Source organism: Anarhichas minor, unplaced genomic scaffold (assembly GCF_050575085.1).
Source record: "Anarhichas minor isolate MPS153535 unplaced genomic scaffold, ASM5057508v1 ptg000010l, whole genome shotgun sequence".
Lineage (NCBI taxonomy): Eukaryota > Metazoa > Chordata > Actinopteri > Perciformes > Anarhichadidae > Anarhichas > Anarhichas minor.
Window position 1 is genome coordinate 5,500,183 of NW_027466456.1, and position 19,784 is coordinate 5,519,966.

Genomic DNA, 19,784 nt, shown 5'->3' on the forward strand with positions numbered 1-19,784 from the left:
CTGCTGCTGAGCTGGTGTTTGTTAGATACTCAAAACTCACTCCTCTGCTTTCCTGAGCCTGAAAGTGTCGCCAAACACACACACACAACAGTTGGTCTTGTGTTATGTTTCACAGAAACATCAGGCGGGACTCCCACTTTGAACACTAACTGAAAGAAAAGATACATGAGATATGAGTCTCAGACCTGGCTTTGATGGAAAACGTGTTTTGTTCTCTCTGAAACATTTATTTTTGTCAGACTGCTCATTTTATCAATTTGTGCATTGGGTCAATTTCGTGGAAAACTGTTCGTTTTTTCACACAAGATCTAGGTTAGTACTGAACTGTTTACTTTTGGGGATTATAAAAACTTTCCCCTCTACATCACTTCTGATGTATATTTAGATATATTCAGATATTACCTCTGTTCTACTTTGTTGTCCTTGTTTTTATTTATTTGTATATTCTGTGTATGTACGTTGAGAGCAACCTAAAAAATGGAGTCAAATTCCTTGTGTGCGTACGCATACAAGGCCAATAAAGCTGATTCTGATTCTGATATTTTTAGAAAAGAGGTCTTGTTAAACAGGAATGTTTGTGTGTTGCCGTCTCTGTTCATGTCAGATTTCTGAACGATTGAGGCGGCACACAGAGATATGTTAATCTTGTTGTTTCTGTCGTTCCAAGCTGTCAAACACTAAATCAGACACAGATTAGTGGATGTCGGAGGCATCCTCACTCTCACATTTTATTCATGTTTACTGGGTGTTTGACAGATCTATTACCAGGTACACTGAGTGCTTGTAGCGATGATTCATGCACATTACATTCCCCCCAAAATTGTCCTTCAAAAACAGAAAATAGAAAAATCTGTCCCTGTGCGAACACTTTGACAAAGATAAGGAAAACTTAACAGATTTAATGTTGTTTGTAACAATTTATAAAATAATTATAACAAAGTGCAGCTCTGTAGAGAAAATAGGAGCCTTTGCATAGAAACCAATTTACACCCATCAAAAATATAAGCGATCGGACTGTGAAGTGCAAACACATCTCTATAAAAGCAGCATATAGACACGCCCTTGCTTCATTAAGTAGTGTATTGTTGTGTCCAAAAGTGAGCGAGCCCGTTTTTCCTTACTGCTTTGCTATAAAAGAAACAATTAACAGCACACGATACTGAAACCCCTCTGATCACTGAGAGATCAGCGCAGAGGGTTATCCAAACATATCACAGAAAGATTCCAATGAAATCCAAAATGAAAAATCATTTCAACTGATGAAACTGAAACACATATTGTGCATATTGTGATTTAAATGGAACTGGAATTACGTTTTTACAGAATAGTATCAACTCATACCAGGTGTCATAACAAAGAGTAAAATATACAGATATAAATGAAAAATAATCTCTGGCAGTCAGAGTTAATAGGCACTTTGAAAGTACTGTAGCTCATAAGCTGACAGTCATTAATATACTTATAGTGATCATCATTGTAAGTCAGTCTGTGTAAGAACAGGCACTCTGCTTCATTACATCCTGTCACCAAATGGAGAAAGCTGGTTTGTAGTCTCCTTACACAAAAAGTTTATTTTTCTTCTTTTCTAAAAACATAACATTAGGACATGCTTCCACAATTTTATGTCCCACTCCTGAGATTTTCACAGAATTCATTATGCTATGTGATCAAACAGAAACAGTATTTTTCCAGGCCAGTCACTTTTTTTTCCTTCCTGCGCTGGCAAAGTGCAAACATAGTGTTCAGACAAGTCAGTTAATAAACAAGCCAGGAGCAAACTGCTTCGTCTGCACGTTTCTGCTCTGAAAGCTTTGACTTAAAAGATTGCACAACTGACCACGGTTTTGTAAATTTTCAAAATCTTTCCTGGGTCTCCATAGACTTCTTTTGCAAATAAATACATATCAGCCTCTTATCATATTTCATACCCCGAGTGTTACTTGCTGTGACCTGCATTCCCTAACATAACAGCATATTTGGGAAAAAGAGAGATCAAAGCAACACTGAAGACCAACAGAAATGAAAGGAAAAAATAACAAAATCAAACAATGTCTTAAACTTGACAACCTAGCTGAAATAAAAGTACGTGCATTACTTGGTTTATATTTTAAAAACACAATAAAACTTCCATGAACATTTGTCTTTCTAAAACCGTTTTCATATTGTTGACAACGCCTCACTTAGGCGACAGTTAAAACCTCAAAACATTAACGCCACACACTTAAATAGTACAGAAAACGTAAAATACTTGGGTAAAAAACAGGTTTTGGGAACAAAAGAGCAAAAACGTAATAAGAAAGTCACTGAATTTGCCGTCACAGTGACATCATGTTATCCAGCTTCAGGGAAAGTCGCTTCCGTCATAGATTATGGGCCTCTCCATGGTCAGATGGTAGAAGACTTTCTTGGAGAGAAACCTGTTGGAAAAGGGTTTTTTGATGAACAGACTGCAATCCGATGTAATTGAAACGAGACGCTGAGTGTGTCAGGACAGGATTGCAAAGAGTTAAAACACTTTAACGGTAATTCTCATGCTTCTCCCACTGAGAGGAAGAATCAGAACAAAGACGCCGGATGTCAGGAGTTCCGTACCGTGAGAAGGAGTTGTCAAAGATGAGCGTGTAGAAGCCGGGGTTTCGGACTTTCAGCTGTCCCTGAATTGTCTCTTTATGGGAATTGCAGCGAGTTAGAGGAATCAGGACCTGAGAGAAGAACCGACACATGAAGTCAAACTCAATGTACAGATGAAAGAAATCTGTCACAGGTTGTCGAACAAATCTCTCCTCGGCCGCTATAATACTTTTGTTTTTATGACATTTATGTTACATTACACAATTGCTTTTGCTGGAAAGCAAACATTTCATTATCATTATTATTATAATAATTGTAACATAGGGGATGATATGTGACATGAGAGTTCATATCTCTTTTACAAGCCGGACATTTTAAGTGCAGGAAGTGCACCTCAACCTGCTGAGCACTGCAACACTGGCAACCGGCAGTGGATTTCCTCAGTCAGTGATATTTGAAAAATCAAGCAAATAACTAAAGACTGTAGGGGGCGCCCATGAAAGCATGCACAGTGTCAGTCCATTGCGTCCAGTGATAACTTCTGCTTTTAAATCATCATTTTTGAAGTGGCTGCAATTTCTAACAATTGAAAAGCACTGCCTCCAGCTTTATGATGTACTTTAATTTGAAAGTATATAACAAAATTGGCTTTTGTGCTCTTGGACTTTTCCCTGTGGCAGAAGCACAAGGACCGAGTCTCACAACGCAGCTCATCTATACCTTTGACTGCTCCACATGAGTGTCAGTGGATTCCCTGTAAACCACACTAAAGCAGATGCTCTTAGGCTCTGAGGAAAACATCCAGCTGATGGTTGGCCCGCAGTCACCCACGGCGACAGTTATCACACTGTAACAGCTGGACTTGATGAAGATTTCCCTGGAACCTTCGCCGAACTGAGAAATATCTTCAATGCCGAGAGGGACAGCCATCCTGCAATGAGCCCAAATTCATTTTAAGAGTGGTATGAATACCAAGTGACTCATTACATTAAAGGGTAAATTTGTTATTTTCTCAACCTGGATGCTATTTGTCCATGTTTTTGTGTCCAAGTGTCTTATTTTTGAAACTGGTCCAGTGTTGAGGGAGAATGCTTCAGACGGCAAACGCTAAACGGGCTGCAATGTTGACGTTTTGGGCAATTCCTCACCGTCAACTTACGTCCTCTAAAAGTGCTTGTTTTGTTATTATTGATGTGTGACAACATCATGGAAAACATTTTTATTCTGTTCACTCGGTGAAGTCTCGTTCTGAAATCTCACGGCGCACCCACATTGTTGAAATCAGCTAAATATTCAGCAACAACATTAACGTTTTTTACGGCTGTCGTCTGCAGCGTTCTCCCTCAATAACGGAGCAGTTTCAAAAAATTGACGTCCCTATCGTTCTTCACTTCGACACAAAAACATAAAATAGTGTCCAGGTGGAAAAAATACCAAAGTGACGCATTAAGTTAACCAACCTTCAAGACTTACGTGACTTCTCCTGATTTGAGAAGGTTGATTTCTGAATCCTGAACAGTGGAAACATGATCTTCAGGGTCATCAGGCGTCACATCTCTTGTGCCTCTGCAAGACACACAAGACACACAAGACACACACAGTAACATTTAGTTTTCAATGCATAGAACTCTTTAATGATAATCAAAGTATCCTGGTAGGTAGAGCTGCCTTCAAAATGTCTCAGTGATACACTTCAGGTTCATCATCATGGATTTTACCCGTCCATTCTGCAGGTTTTATACATTATGTTGAACATTATTTATGACATTAAGTTCAATCTAAGCACAAGTTATTTCAATGTTAACTCATCTCCCCCTCAGTTATCATTGAGGTACATCTTTGTACATTGTGTATTTCATATATTTGGTATCTAGGATGACAGCAACGACAGAATACTTCTGCACATAAAGGTGTTGAAAACGTTTCCATACAATTCACAACATAATGGTAACACACGTGTGCTTCAGCCTCTCTCCACTATCACTTTCGCCTTCAGTAGCATGAAACTGTCACTTCTTTATTCTTGCAAATTGCTTTTTCACTTATCAATGAAAACGAGAAGAAACACTTCCCTAATTACTATTTGACACCTGGTGCTGAACTCCCTCAGGGTGCTACATGTTGGAGATCCTATTTCCTGGGGTGTGCTGTGACTTCTAGGCTAAGAGAGTGGGACAGTCTGAGGAATGGGCCGTGATGAGTGTCTTCAATGATCTTGTTGTTTACAACAATGACTGATATCGGTCAGAATGGACACATTGTCTCTTTGTAATTTCCTCTTACCCATTGGGGTTGCATTAATAATACAGAACTAGTTCACTTCCTTAACCCTACTTCCCACGATTGAAAGTTCGAGGAGGTGAAAACAACACGGCAAGCCGGAAGAACGCCTCATTGCCCGGAGTGCTTTAAGAGCAAAACAAGATTTGAAATATTTATACCGTAATCATAAAACTATTGTGTTTTATTCCTCCGTGACGGCATTACGGCAATCACTTTTTCACACAGGGCCATGTAGGTTTGGATTTTTTTTTCCCCTTAATAATAAAAACCTTCATTTAAAAACTGCATTTTGTGTTTACTTGTGTTATCTTTGTCTAATATTTAAATTTGTTTGATGATCTGAAACATTTAAGTGTGACAAACATGCAAAAAAATAAGAAATCGGGAAGGGGGCAAACACTTTTTCACACAACTGTATATATCACACTCACACATCCAGTGCTCCTGGAGGCCGTCGGTCTTGTTCTCCCTCCAGGGAGCCTCCTGTGGTCTGGGAGGTGGTGTCACTGTCGTAGACGCCGTTCACTTCATCCTCTGTGATTATGTCAAAAACTCCATCGTCACATCTGTTGCTGGGGTCTGAAACTGGGAGGAACAAATTAAACTATTGAACCACTACATATTCTCATAGTATAGTCTGGTGATTGCACAATATGCATAACTCGTATTGAGTGTACAGTAGAGAAGAAAAAACATTCTAGAAATCATGTTTGAGACAAAGCCACCACAAAAAGAGACGCACTGTAACATTATGCAGAGCTCCTTTCTTTACCGTAAAAATAAAACAGCTTCTCATCTGAATGGAAATGTCGCCCACTTCCCCTTTTGTCTATTGAACAAGATTTCTGTTGCAAAGGTTTCTGTCCTTGTTCCTGAATATGATAAAGTCAATCTCTTTACTTCTGCTTCAACGTTCCCAGTGACCTTACAGTACAGGGCCTGAGAACTACAGTAATCCAAGGGTGCAGTCAAGTTAGCATGTAGTAGTTAGCATGTGTTTTGCCTCTCACCTGTTACCCTGGGAGTGGGTTTATACGGGGCTGGCTCAGGTGGTGGCTGGGGTCCAGCTCCCGGTGGAGGAGACTGAGTGTCTGAGGGACTCAGCTCTGCCTCTGTGAACCTCTCCACCACCACGCTGTGGTGGGTGTAACAGTCCCTGCAGCAGCGCTCCTTCTTCCCACTGTGCTTGGTCATCACAAAGTTGTTGCTGCAGTAGTAGCAGAAGATGCGACCACAAAGCCTAAAAAAATGTAAAATGTAAGGATAAAAAAAGGGTTTCATCCATATTGTACTCGTCATTTTGTGGCATTTAGGCATTTTGAGAAGTGCTACTCTATGTAGTGTGAAAATCAAACAGCGCCAGGAGCAACGGTGTGCAGTCGGCCCCAGTGTCCACGGAAAGCTCACCTGCAGTGATGTCTGCGCAGCCACCAGGTGAACTGGCCCTGGCAGCCGAGGCAGTGCGTGGCCTCCTTGTCCACTAACCACCAGCGCTCCTCTGCTCGTAGTTTCTGCTCAAACTCCAGAGCGTCTGACTTCTGCCAAAGAGCATCTTTGTCCCTGTAATGCAAAAAAAGACAAAGACATTCAAGTTGTGAGTCATTCTGTGATGGATCAAAGATAAAAATGTAAAAGTATGAATTCAAATTAAAGCTACTACGAGGAACTTTCATTGTGTCGATTTGGCGTTCTGAGTGGACAAAAGCGGTTGTGTTTCAGAGCACCAGAGTCCTTTTAGAAACCATTTGTCTGCACTAAGAATAACTTCATAAAAATAACCAATCTTCTCGCTGGTGGTCTTGTTTAGTTATGTAGGTAACATCAGTACTACTTTGAGACTGTTTCACAACCAGTTTAAACTTCCTCATAGTAGAATTCATTATTGTGTTCTGTTGGATGTTGGAATATATAATGCTCAGTATTTCAAAGCTGTTGCGGAGGCAGATAGTAGCTAATTGTAAAATAAACATGACCTCTGAAGACTGAACAAATTGAGCATGTAATGCACATGTTATTAACTGTAGTTTTATACTACCATGTTGGATATACTTGACACCGGGAGCAGCCTCATTACCCCAAAAGATGCAGCTGAGAAGAACAATGAAGCCATACATGATACTAAAGAAGAAAAGACTGTAATCATGTGGGCACACATGATTACAGTCAATCCCAAAGGAGTTGAGTGAATCATCGTATATGTGTTTCATCCCTTACAGAGTATGAAACCTTTTGAGGCAATCGTAGTCCCTGAATCCAGTGTAGAATTAATGATAAAAAGCTGTCTTTCTATTTAGTTCTCTACCACACTTCACCTGTTATGTTGGCCTTTCAGCATTACCTGCTCTGTTCTCTGTAAATTATCTCAGAATTCATCGAAGCCTTTTCCCCTGATCCTCAGCCTTAATTCTCTTCTCTTCGATGTCAAGTACAACATCAGAGATCTGCTCTTACTCGAAGAACCAAATTAAAACACATTCCCCAGTGGGTCTAACGAAGGGCCCGCGGCAACCAAAACATAACAAGGCGGTAGACATCCAACAAGAAAATTAACTTTCCTTCATTAAGAAACTCTAGAAACATGCACCCCTGACGATGCTGACAGCTGTAATAGAGGCAGGTCGTACCTTATAAGCTCGATGAGCCGCTCCTCCAGGTTGACTTTGGTTCTGTTGAGGTCATCGATCTCTGCAGTCATCGTCAGGCTCTGGTTTTGTTTGTCAGCTTCTGCTGTGTTGAGCTTCTGCATCAATTCCTCGCTGACCTTTTGCAAAGCCGAGTGGGCTTCTTCGGCACTTCAAGAGAAGTAAGTGCAAGGAGAATAAGTCAGCAGCTGTGTTTTTGCACCCGGATGAAATGTACAGGTATCACTGGTCCAAAAAACGCACCTGGTTACTGCATTTCTCATTTGCTGAATCTCGCTCTCACTCTCACGAATGGATGTTTCTGCCTTTGTGATGTGAGTGTCTTTCTCGCCCGTTAGCAGCAAGTACTTCTCATTTACAGCCTTTATTAAACATTATAAGAACATGCATAAAAATACCCATTAGTTAAAAACATCTTTGACATATTCTTCTCTATAATTTCAACAATTGTTCCATGTTTGTTCTGACGTTGGTCTCAATTCTGTTGAACGCACTTCAAGTATTGTACTATAAAAAAAATCTTGAACTAGAGAAGTGGTTCTCGACCTTGTCAAGTCGTGACCCACATGAATAATTGGTGTTGGCGACTCGTAGGGCGTTGTGCAATGTGCAGTGCAATCTCATGTGCAGGCACACTTTGACTCTCACAAATACACTCAATAACATCTATTCTGAGGTCAATTATATCACGGGTACAGGCGAGTCCCTGACCCCCAGGTTGAGAACCACAGCACTAGAGGACATGTAGAAACACGTCATTCAGTAAAATCCAATCCTAATCATATTGATCCATAAACACATCAAACCAGAGTGGAAGAATTATGATTTCATTGAGCTATCATTTGGATAGGGACCATTACATTGCAGTGATTTTGTATTCTACCTTCTGCAATCAAAGAAAACTGCTAAAGCAATCAAGGTCTCGCATTATAAAAAAAACAGAGACCTGAAAATCATCTCCTGTTAATGAGTACTGAACAAACAATCTTCCTGTTATTATGTCCCATGTGGTGTGTAGCTTCCTTTTCTCCATCCCCTTTGCAAATCCACTAATGATAAAGCTGCTGGTGTGACTATAGGATGTTGCACTTTTGACTGCAATCTATCTATAGTCTTCTCTTAATCATATATGGATGTCTTAAGACTTGAAAAAGCGAGTACATGACACATTTTCTTCCGATGATGGTCTATTTATATGAAACACAATTCTCTCCCTCCAAAGATTATAGAACACATTCTTCCACCACCACGTATCTACTTATCATGTAACGATCAATCGCTGTGTTTGATGCTTGAAAGACACAGACCTCTAGTTCAGACACTTTGCTCCGCAAGCTGGACACCTGCTTTGACTCCTCCTGCAGCTGGGCTTTCATCTTGTCCAGCTGCTCATTCACACTCTGAAATATAAGATAAACATTTAAAAAAAAAGAAACGGGAAGAGTCTACAGCCATGCTTATCGGCTCTGTGAGGCCGTAAAGGCCCAGCGGTGCTTTGAGCTAAATGATAATATGCTTACAATGATAATGCTGCTAATCAGATATAATGTTTACCATGTTCACAATCTTAGAAGTACGTTGGTTATGACAAACAAGGTTATGAAAGGCAACAAGGAGTAGCATTAGCTAGCCAGACTTCCCTCACAAAAAGTAATAAAAGAATGAATGATCTCCGTTTGTGGCATTGCTCCCCTTGATGTGGGACAGCCAGCTTTGGATCACATGTCATTATCCAGATATAATATTCAGTAACAGATCACATGTTATTTCCAGGCGTTAATGGGTCCAAAAGGCTCAAATCTATGGTGCAAAGAATCGTAACGGCAGAAATGAATGAATCGTAAGTGTAATACAAGTCATGATTAATGCGTTCTGACTGACTCGCCTTCATCTGGACCTGATGATTCATGCTCTCCGAGCTCATTTGGAACTTGACGGCCTCCACCTCCTCTCGGTTAGAGCCCTTGACACTCTTCATTTGGTTCTTGGCCTTGTCCAGCTGCTCCTGGAGCTCCACGATGGTCTCTGGGAGATTCACCTTCTGTGTCAGCTCCTCTCTTAGTTTGGTATTCTCCAGCTGTAGCTCTGCCATGCTCTCTTCAAGTCGCTCCACCTCTTTCCCCACTTCTTCAATCCTGGCAGCGTCCCCTGCCCAATGCTCTCTAACCTCCTCCTTTTCTGCACTTAGCTTACAGATGGTCATCCCAAGCTCTGCCATCTCTGTGTTTGCCTTGTGTAGACCATCACGTGTCTCACGGTTCTCTGAGGCTAACTTGCCATTTTCTGCCTTGAGGGTGGACAGCTCTTCTCGGATGGCAGCCGCAGAGATAGACAACTCGGCATGGGCGGCTACTTCGCTATCACGCTGTTCAATCAGAGCCTCCTCTCTCTTTTTGCACTCCATAAGCTCTATTACATGCCTTTGATTCAGCGCCTCTGCCTGGACTTTAAGATGCTCGGTCAGAGTCCTGAGCTCGTCTCTTTGGGCCTCCGTCACCTCCAGCTGTACTTGTGATTTTAGCCGTTCCTCCTCAGACCTCTGTAGCCGCACCCTCAGGTCCAGGATCTCTGCCTGGAGCCTGGACACGTCTTTCATGCACACCTCCAGTTGGCCTTCAAGTTTGCCTGTCACATCCTGGTTCTCTTTTGCGTGGACTGCGCTCCTCTCCAGCTGAGATTTCTCCTTTGCGTGCTTGTCCGAGGTGATCCTTTCAATCACCTCTGTCTGTTTAGCACAAGTTGCTTCTGCATCAGCTTTGGCAATCTCAAGCTCCTTCTCCCGGGCCTCAAGAGATTTTAAGCTGGACAGAACCTCAACAAGGTTCTTCTCTTTGCTTTGTAGCTCGGCCTCTTTGGCTTGCAGCTGTTCTTGAAGGCTTGCTTCGTTCTTGCGTGACGCTCCTACGTTCTTCTCCAAATCTCCGATCTGCCCGTTAACACTCTTCAGGTCAGTTTGCATGCGGCTGAGAGCTGCTTTCACAGTGTCCTGCTCCTCTCTCAGACTCTGGTTCTCATGCTCCAGCCGCTTTGACGTGGCCTCGGAGAGCTTTACGGCCATCGTGGCTCGCTGCAGACTCTCATCCAGCTTGCGGTTCTCCTCACGCAAGGACTTCTCTTTTTCATCCACTGTCATCTTGGTGTCACCCATCTGGCCGCGGAGCTGTTTCTCAGAAGCTCTTAGAGCTGCTAATTCAGATTCAAGCACTATTCGGTTTTCCGCCATCTCCTTCTGCAGCTCCTCATTTCTCTTCATCGTGGTCATCAGTTTCTTATTTACTTCAATTAGATTGCCGCACTGCGTCTTGTACTCTTCTATCTTCGTGACTTGTTCTTTGACGACACCCTCCAGCTCAACGAGGTTAGTGGTCAGTTTGTCCCTCTCTGTGATCAGGCTTTGGTTCTTGGCTTCTAGCTGTTGTAGTGTCTTGCAGCTGGAGGTAAACTCTGCCTCTTTCCTCTTTAGATGCTCCTTCAGGGCAGTGACTTCTGCTTCTAAGGACTCTTTTAAAGCACCAGCATTCTTCTGCATTTCATCTTTATCTTTTTGTGCCCTCATCTTCACCTCCTGCACCTCTTCCTCCTTCTCCTCTAGAGATCCTTGAAGGTCCTGCAGTTGCCGTTGGAGGTTGCTCGCCTCCTTCTCTCTCACTGTGGAGGCCCCCTGCAGCTTATCAATGGCTCTGCACTGTTCCTCCACTTTCACCTCTAACTTGGCCTTCTCCTCAGACGCAGATACAACTAATGCTCCGAGTTTTGTTTCGCCGCGCTCTGCAGCTGCCTGCTTGACTCTCAGCTCATCCTCTAGCCTTTCTGCCAGTCTCTTCTTATCCTCTACCTCAGCTACAGCTTCCATCTTCCCTCTCTCTGCCTCTTTCAATCTGTCCAGCAACTCGTGTATCTTTTGAGCTGAATCAAAGTAACTGGTTGCCTGCTGGCCCTTCTCATTGAGAACCCCGTCCAACTTGGCCAGGAGCTCCATGTTCTTCCCCTCAGCAGCTGCCAACTTTTCCTGGAGCAGCTGTTGTTCAGCCTTCCTGGCTTTTTCCCCAGTCCTGAGTGCTTCCACCTCTCTGGACAGGGCTTCTTCTCTTCCCTGAAGAGCATTGAGATCTCCTTGCAAGCCCTGTTGCTCCTCTTGGGCAGCAAGGGACACATCCAGCTGCCTCTGGAGCTGCACGACTACGCCCCTGAGCTCAGCCGCCTCCTCGCCCAGCTGCTGCACCTTATCTAGGAGCTCTCGCTGCTTCAGCTCCGACTGGTCCAGCTCCAGGCGAAGATTTTCAACTGTGCTGACATCCGCGTTGCAGGCAGGCAGAGACTCGTTCAGGTCACTTAGCAGACCCTGACCATAGTCGGGGCTGGAGGGGAACTCGTGTGCTTGCTAGATGGTTGCAATGGAAACCAGAGGAGAAGGGAAGGAAGAGAGGAAGAGTGATGAACCTCATGCAGTCATTTTAGTATTATGATAAAATGATGTTATATGTGCGTTACCTGGGAGTAGGTGCTGGCCAGACTGTTAATACTGGAACTGCGACTGGGTGGTTTCCACATGTGGCCAGGTGAGTTTCCCAGTGTTCTCCTGTTGATCAGAAAATAAAACTGATAGTGTACTCCAAAGTAGGTGCAAATGAATGGCTGTATTTAGACACACATGTTTCTGTAATACTTTGTAGATATTTTTGTGGTATTTATCTGCTCTACGTGTTGTTTTCATGATTCGTTTTGTTTGTTACCTTGCAAAAGTGGGCCAGGAAGCATCAAGATCATAGCCCCTGGAGGCCACATCAAACTGGACCTCATTGAGTTCGTACAGGTGGTTGATTATGTCAACACTAAGGTGGGGCTTCAAGAAGGGGCTTCTTGCGTAGTACCAGTCACTGCGTGAAAATAGATGAGGAAGAGGTCACAGTAGAACATAGTGTAACAACAAGAAACAATAATGGTGACCAACACTCTACACTCTAAACTCGGGTAAATCATCATAAAAACAGTATCTTCATTTTTCTTCGTTAGACTGCTCTTCCTATTCAACTACAGCTGATGCTACTGACTGCTACTTTAACAGAGAGGGGAAATGGTGAAGTACAACAGCACAACAGAACATCAACGTTCAGTGTAAATAAGGAAATCAAATGCCTATTTCTGCAAAAGCGTTTCCTTGTGATCCAAAAACAGATGCAGTTCCATTTTTTCTATTCAGTCTACTTGCACTTCAACAAAAGCCCCATTCTTCACATCTGCATGACAAAAAACATTGCAAAGAGACGTGTTGTGCTCTGACAGTTTTACCTGGTGACTCTCTGGTTCATCAGACACTGCTGCAGGGTGTCAGCCAGTCGCTGATGTACGAGGGAGTATCGGATGAACGCTCGTCCTTTCCCCAGAGATGTCTTCAGCTATCAAAGCAAAACAAAAAAAAACATTGTTTTACGCGGAGCCTTTAGTCAGTGGTAACTTCATACTCAAACTGCAAGGACGTCAAAAACTAAAAAGGAAATGACAATTCATTATTTAATCTAAATTATATTTTCAATCTGTTCAAGATGTAACGATGCAGTTGTGGTCTATTTTAAACGCAACAAATAATATTTTTTCATTTTTCCACCCAATTACCTAATTTATCCAAGCTCTTTCAAAGACTCTATTTACAAAACCTGCATCGATAAGTTTCTCTTTCAGTCCAGTTCCCCTTTAGAAAATATTCTAAATATAGCATACTTAAACTGGTATTAGTTTTTTAGGTGGGCCTTTCTTTTCGGTAGCTAAAATAAATGTTGCTGCTGCCCCAGAGCATCCCGTGCTAGTACTCCAGTCTGTTTCTCTAAACTGGGGGCGTGCCAATCACCGTCTACAATAGGTAACATGCTGACTATGGATAAGTCTCATACAAGGAGTTGATGATTAGTATGTAATCAGCGTTATATTAGCTGAGTCATTGTAAAAAACAAACAAATCTTCTTACCTCAGTGATGGATTTGACAAAGCGGATCCCATCATTGGCTCCTTTGATTTTAGCCAGACAGTCAGTGAAGTATTCCCAATAATCCTTCTTTGTACCAAGAAATGTAGTTTTATCCTTCTGGTCAAACTGAAAGATAAATATATATATCGATACAGTTGGAACGGAAAACTGTTGAACATATATTTTGAGGCATGGCATTGATCATCTATTTATTCGCATCTTCCTTGAGTATTTGGGATTGACAGGGTGAGGTGTGACAATATAAGCTAAATAAATCACACCTGCAGCAGGTACTCCAGTTTGTAGGAGAACTTGTGCAGGTTGGTACTGTCATCTGTGATTGGCTCCCCGCTTTCCCTGTACTCCTTTGCAAGCTCTGCAACAGCCTCTGAAATTCACATGGTTCAAAAATGAAAAAAGATCAGGGATTATAATAACGGCACAGGGTTCATACAAACAGGTGGCATGTCGGCAAAACATATTAGGGATGAAGCATCGAAGCAAAAAGGCAGAAAATTGTATCTCCTTTTACCTAAAGTCACAAGGCCTAAAACTAAAGAAAATCGTCATAATATTTTCACCTCTTGATGCATTTTGGTTACACACTCACACCCAAACACTCCTGGTGTCTAAATCTTCAATCTATTTTCATTTCTAACCTCTTTAAACTCAGCTAGTCTGTAAATCAACCACTTGCCTCGTATCCATCGCAAAAACTGGAAGGACACCCGTGATGGGTGCATCCTCAGTATGCACTCTCTGTCTTGCTGCATGCTGACAGAGGCTTCCACCACACCCTTTCTACTGGGACATGAGGTCCGGTGCACGTTTTCCCAAATGATTTGATGACCAGGAAAGGTCAGATAGTTCCAGGTGTAAAGATTGTATTTGGACTTGATGCTGAGACTCAGGTCATGACATCACATCATGTCCCTTCTTTCTCCTCTCTTCAGTCAAACCATGTCAGCCCAAAACTGCCTGCAGCCAATCTATTCACACACATTCACACGAACAGGCGCACACACATAAAGCTGCCGTACCATGCAGATCTCGGATAATCCTCTGGAGTTGGCTCTCCCCGACTGTAGCCCCAGCAGCCATGGCCCCACCGCTGGGTCACCGAGTCACATCCAGTCTGCTGAGTCAGAGAATCAGAAGCAGTCAGGAACAAAAGACGGACATGAACGCTCCAACACACTGTACTCTCTCGTGGCACACTTGATCCACAAAAATGTGTGACACATGAATGACAGTTCTCATTATGGGTACATTGCATCTGATAGTGATGATCTGTATAATAAATGTCACTTTACACATTCTGATCTTCTGACTACCAACAGCTATTTAACTGTTGTATTTTACATCTGTCAAACTACGCATCTTTGTATTTTCAATGACACACTAAGAAGGCAATTACATACTAATACAACTGCAACATTATAAATTTATGGATGAAATTCCAGGGTTTTTGATTTACTGAAGAAGAATACCAAAGGAGTGCATTTGCATAACAACTTGATCACTGTAAGAACAACAAGAGAGTCAAATGTCCTGCGTCCTGATGAACGTTGGATCAGCCAGGACACTGTCTTTGGTCCATAATGTCTGTGGGTTGGTAACACATACTTAAAACCAACATATTTCATGGCAAACAGGCATGGTAGGCTGGAAGATCTCCCTAACATAAATGTAACTTAGTTCTCGCTGGATGCTGGTTAAACTAGACAAAGCTAAGTCTCACTCATCCACTTAGGAAATACCGGGAGAGAGTGAGTTATTCTTCACTAAAATCTACTTTCATTATCCTGAAGAAAAGAGACGCATTAGTTGCAAAAGGTACAATTCCCATACTTTTACAAAACTATAAAGTGTCTCAAACTATGTCAATGCTTTCAAATAAATTACACTATATGTATATTAGATCACTGGTCTGTATGTGACATGAACAGAATCTCCCCTTACAAAACTAGCAGGGTAAAAATTAATGAATTACCAGCAAGAAGCTTATAATATGTGTAGAATTATATGTGCTGCTTTAACTCCCAATGTCCATAAGACACCAGCACCACACATTATGGCTGCCATGATTACCATGGAGTTTAGTCAGGTCCTCTCTGATAAAGTTTCAACGAAGCTGACAATCATAACACAGAGAAAGTATTTATTGTAGGTGTTATAGCTGGATAGTTTGTAGGAGCTATTGTTACGGTGTCCTCCTCCTGTAAACTCCTGTTAGTGAGCTATGAGAGGTAGTAAAGAAAGCATGCAAAGAGTATGTTGTAAGCCATCTAGCTATAACTTTAACAAACCAAATTTAATACACAAGCATCGACACATTAATAACGCTAAGGCTCTAAGATTTGTTCAACGTTAGCTAACAGCTAACGAGGTTAATGTTAGCTAACAGCTAACTAGGTTAACGTCAGTTGGGTTTCAACAGTTTGAAAACAGTTTTACAACCCTAACTATCCGCTCGTACAGCGCTAATAATGTTATCTAACATCGAATAACCACTGATAAGAAGCAACACGCTGGCTACTGAGCTTTTACAGACGGTTTTTGTTCTTTTTAAGGCTGTCACGGTGAAGTTAACGTATATTTAACTATAGCTTTGACACAGTGAACCTTTGACAGACATTTTGAAAATAACCGTGACATCAACGAGAGACGATACATACAGTCTATGGCTTATAGTTTCAGGTGAAAGAATAAGAAAATAAAAATAACTTTGACATACTTTTTACAGATATGACTCAAGTCCATAACAAACCAGATATTTTATGTGAGCATACAATCTTGTTGAAAGTGTCGTGGCTGACATTGCGTCGTCCAATCACAGAGCGACATGTAGCCCTTCGACCAATGACTAGAGGTTGGTAGGCGGGGCCCTAAAAGCTGGATAGTTTGGTTGTCGTAACAGAGTAAACAGAGGTGTCATGTGATCACAATGACATTCATAAATGCGTGTCTCTGTGGTCCTTTGTTTTCTATTATTGCACATCTTTAAAGTGTATTTAACGCAAGTGCACCCCCCTACGCCATTCATTTTCTTTAAAACAACAACAACTAAAACAAAACTTGTATTACTTGCAAAGCCTTTGTGTAGCATATACTTAAAAATTAAAATAGCCTGACATTTAATATATAACACCCAGATCATTGGTCAATTTTAGTGACCCAAACCATCAACTAAAAGTCAGGGCATCTCTGCTTCTGCTCCATCAATTTTGACCCTTCTTTAAAAAAAAAAAAAAATCTGTTCCCCATATGTACGAAGACGTTATGAAAATGCAACACTAAAGTTCCAGAGTATCCATTTTCAGTCTCATTGGATCATATTGGATTAAAGCGCTGGTTACATAGTTTAGTTTACTTAGGTAACTTAGTTTAACTTGTCCACATTTGAGATTTCTAATGATGTATAGTATAAATAGTCTTTAATAAAACTGTTCACAGCATGTGCTGTGGATTATCCACAGAAACAGAGACAGTGCTCATGGAAATGCATGTTGCATGTGTTGGCACCAGAAATCTCTGAGAGGGAGATCTAAACCACACACACACGCATTTCATAGACATAGTGTAATGTTTGTTTGTTGTTTTTTTATGAGAAAGTTAGCAATTTGTCTTTCTCCGAGATGTGGTCTAAATAAACAAGCACAAATCCGGCAGAGCTGAGGACATAGCCATGTGATAAAACAAAGCAGGTTACTGGAACAGAACTAGGAACAGAAAACACTGCCTGTCACGAGATTATAATAGCTACCCGTGAGCTCCCTGTGAGCTCTCTGAGTATAAGGCATCACATCCTGATCCTACAACATATCAGTCCCATCAAGCGAGAGGTAGGTCAGTTGTTTTCTTTACGCACTAAATATAGTAACATTACACAAGTGACGTACTATTATGTTCTCATTAAAGAAGTTTCTGTAACATGGAAAAATACCCTTTTTCTTATTATTGCTCTAATTAACCCTCTTGTCTCTATTTTATGTTGATTTAACAATGACATGACTTAGAATAACCTACAGTAATGCACAAACTAATTCTATCTTTTTTTTTCTAGGATCCAGTTGAACAGCAATGAATGACTCTTTCAATTACTTTTTCAATGACTATGGCGATGAAGTGTGTGAAAAAGATGAGGTGGTCAAGTTTGGATCCATTGCCGTTCCTGTGTTCTTCTCCATTGTGATCACACTGAGCCTCACAGGAAACATCCTCGTCCTTGTAATTCTTGCTTTGTACGAAAACCTCAAGTCTCTCACCAACATTTTCATCCTGAACCTGGCCATCTCTGACCTCATCTTCACCACCGGTCTGCCCTTTTGGGCAATTTACCACATCTGGGGATGGTTGTTTTCAGAGGCCCTTTGCAAAATAGTGACTTTTGTCTTCTTCACTGGGTTTTACAGCAGCGTCCTCTTCCTGACCATCATGACCATCTACAGGTATCTGGCAGTGGTCCACCCACTGTCTAACCTGAGCACACCGAGACTCATCACCGGGGCTTATGTGTCTTTCCTACTGTGGATAATCAGCATTGGAGCAGCCATTCCCTCCCTGCTCTACAGCACCCTTGTCTCGATCCCCCACAAAGATAAACACTCCCTGGGCTGTGAGTACGAAGACCCCCTGTGGAAAAGCATTAGTGTCTTCCAACAGAACATTTTCTTCTTGGTCGCTTTTGCAGTGATGGCTTTCTGCTACATTCAATTGCTGTGGAAAATCACAAGAACAAGATCTCACACAAAGAACAGAGCGGTGAAGTTAGTCTTCTGCATCGTGGCTGTGTTCTTCCTCGGCTGGGTGCCGTACAATGTGGTCATCTTTCTGAGGGTTTTGGCTGACAATCTGGTTGCACCATACGATGACTGTGACGCAACTATCAATCTTGACTATGCGTTCTTTGTGTGCCGGCTCATTGCTTTCTCCCACTGCTGCCTGAACCCTGTCTTTTATGCGTTTGTTGGTGTGAAGTTTAGGAGTCATTTGAAGTCGTTGCTGCTCCGATTGTTCATTCGAAGTCCAGCTGAAGAACAGCAGGTTAGAATGCCGACCGTCTCACGTGGATCAATGTTCTAGTTGCTGTTTGAGTATGTCATGTCCTTGAATTTACTGCTGCATTTGCTCAAGTCCAGTGTGTGCTTGATAAAATCCATTGTATTGAAATATAGGGTTCATACTTTGCAGCTTGTAAGCTGCACTCAATATTCAAATCTGACTTTTTCTCTTTATCGTGTTAAACCTCATAATATATCGTTTGTATGTGGAGCCTTTATAGAAAATATATGTTCACTGTGCAAATTAATTATGATGTTTATTTAAAATTATACCTACTCTCACTTTTGTGAGGATGTTTTCACTTATCATTTTAATTCTGATTTATTGTGTGAATTTAATACAATGTGCCATTGCATACAACAGCTAAATGTTGGTATTTCATATTTTAAAAGGAAGGGGTTTGTTTATGGCCTTTATGTTTTAATGCTACTAAATATGCTTGTATATTATATTTAGTCCGTTAATGGTCCCACCCAGTAAAAAGCAATGTAAAGATGTTTGTAATTTTGAGTCCCTCTGTGCAATAAAAAAACACTGGCTTTTTTCAACTGACCACATGTTGTTTTTTATTATGAGTCTCTACCAAGTGGTTGAGATGTCAATTAATGGTAAAAGTGCATCCCTACCAAAGTAAATGTCCACTAATGGACAGGGCGGCTGTGGCTCAGGAGGTAGAGTGGGTCGTCCACTGAGAATAAGTGTCCTTGGGCAAGATACTGTGCTCCCGAAGGCTTTAGATTATCCTCTGCCATCAGTGTATCAGTGTGTGTGTGTGTGTGTGTGTGTGTGTGTGTGTGTGTGTGTGTGTGTGTGTGTGTGTGTGTGTGCGCGTGTAAGGGTGAATGTTGATATGTAGTGTCAAACACATTGAAAGCTCGGATGACTAGAAATGATGACATTACCAGCAAATGTATGTGTTCAACAATAGATTCATAGATTCTATACAGTATATATATATATTTTATTAGATTTATATATATATATATATATATAAGTCATTTGATATGCAGTCCAGCCTTTATAGAAAAAAGTCAAACCTGCTCAAATGGGCCCTCTACAGGTGGCATGGCACCTCAATCTGGACACACACTTTCAACAGAAGTTCCCCGGTGATCGAAGCGTTCATTATTATGCTTATGGCTTGGCTTTGCTGAATCATTGTTACCAGCATTAGCGTTTACAACATTTTAAAGAGCCAAAGAGGATAATACTGATATAATACTGTCAACATTTATACATTGGAATAGCATTACATTTTGCCA

At 41.5% G+C, this 19,784-nt stretch overlaps 2 protein-coding genes across 4 annotated transcripts; one reads left to right on the forward strand and one right to left on the reverse strand.

Annotated features, from left to right (window-relative positions):
• Window positions 1–693: 693 nt before the first annotated feature.
• fyco1a (FYVE and coiled-coil domain autophagy adaptor 1a) lies at window positions 694–16,284 on the reverse strand. Of its 3 annotated transcripts, none has more exons than XM_076087777.1 (18): window positions 16,196–16,284; window positions 14,499–14,596; window positions 13,740–13,846; window positions 13,459–13,584; window positions 12,786–12,892; window positions 12,230–12,373; window positions 11,988–12,075; window positions 9,382–11,877; window positions 8,804–8,896; window positions 7,740–7,858; window positions 7,479–7,646; window positions 6,262–6,414; window positions 5,865–6,094; window positions 5,286–5,439; window positions 4,045–4,137; window positions 3,292–3,502; window positions 2,593–2,702; window positions 694–2,417 (listed from the first exon to the last, which is right to left on the reverse strand). In XM_076087777.1, exons 2-18 carry the CDS (start codon window positions 14,557–14,559, stop codon window positions 2,342–2,344), a joined length of 4,536 nt encoding a protein of 1,511 aa, XP_075943892.1. In that variant the 5' UTR covers window positions 14,560–14,596; window positions 16,196–16,284; the 3' UTR covers window positions 694–2,341. The 3 variants fall into 3 exon arrangements, with proteins under 3 accessions (XP_075943892.1, XP_075943894.1, XP_075943893.1); XM_076087779.1 differs by having other exon boundaries at window positions 14,499–14,593; window positions 16,196–16,283; XM_076087778.1 differs by having other exon boundaries at window positions 14,499–16,265.
• On the forward strand, window positions 16,213–19,074 carry LOC142946476 (chemokine XC receptor 1-like). Its single transcript, XM_076087785.1, has 2 exons — window positions 16,213–17,303; window positions 17,525–19,074. Exon 2 carries the CDS (start codon window positions 17,542–17,544, stop codon window positions 18,541–18,543), a length of 1,002 nt encoding a protein of 333 aa, XP_075943900.1. The 5' UTR covers window positions 16,213–17,303; window positions 17,525–17,541; the 3' UTR covers window positions 18,544–19,074.
• The last annotated feature ends 710 nt before the right edge of the window (window positions 19,075–19,784 follow it).

Excerpts from the sequence above, each read along its gene's own strand:
- LOC142946476 (XM_076087785.1), top strand. The coding sequence starts at position 17,542 with ATGAATGACTCTTTCAATTACTTTTTCAATGACTATGGCGATGAAGTG.
- fyco1a (XM_076087777.1), bottom strand. The coding sequence starts at position 14,559 with ATGGCTGCTGGGGCTACAGTCGGGGAGAGCCAACTCCAGAGGATTATC. Across the intron at positions 7,647-7,739 it reads ATGAGAAATGCAGTAACCAG|TGCCGAAGAAGCCCACTCGG; the intron begins GTGCGTTTTTTG and ends CTTCTCTTGAAG. Across the intron at positions 6,095-6,261 it reads CTGCGCAGACATCACTGCAG|GCTTTGTGGTCGCATCTTCT; the intron begins GTGAGCTTTCCG and ends ACATTTTTTTAG.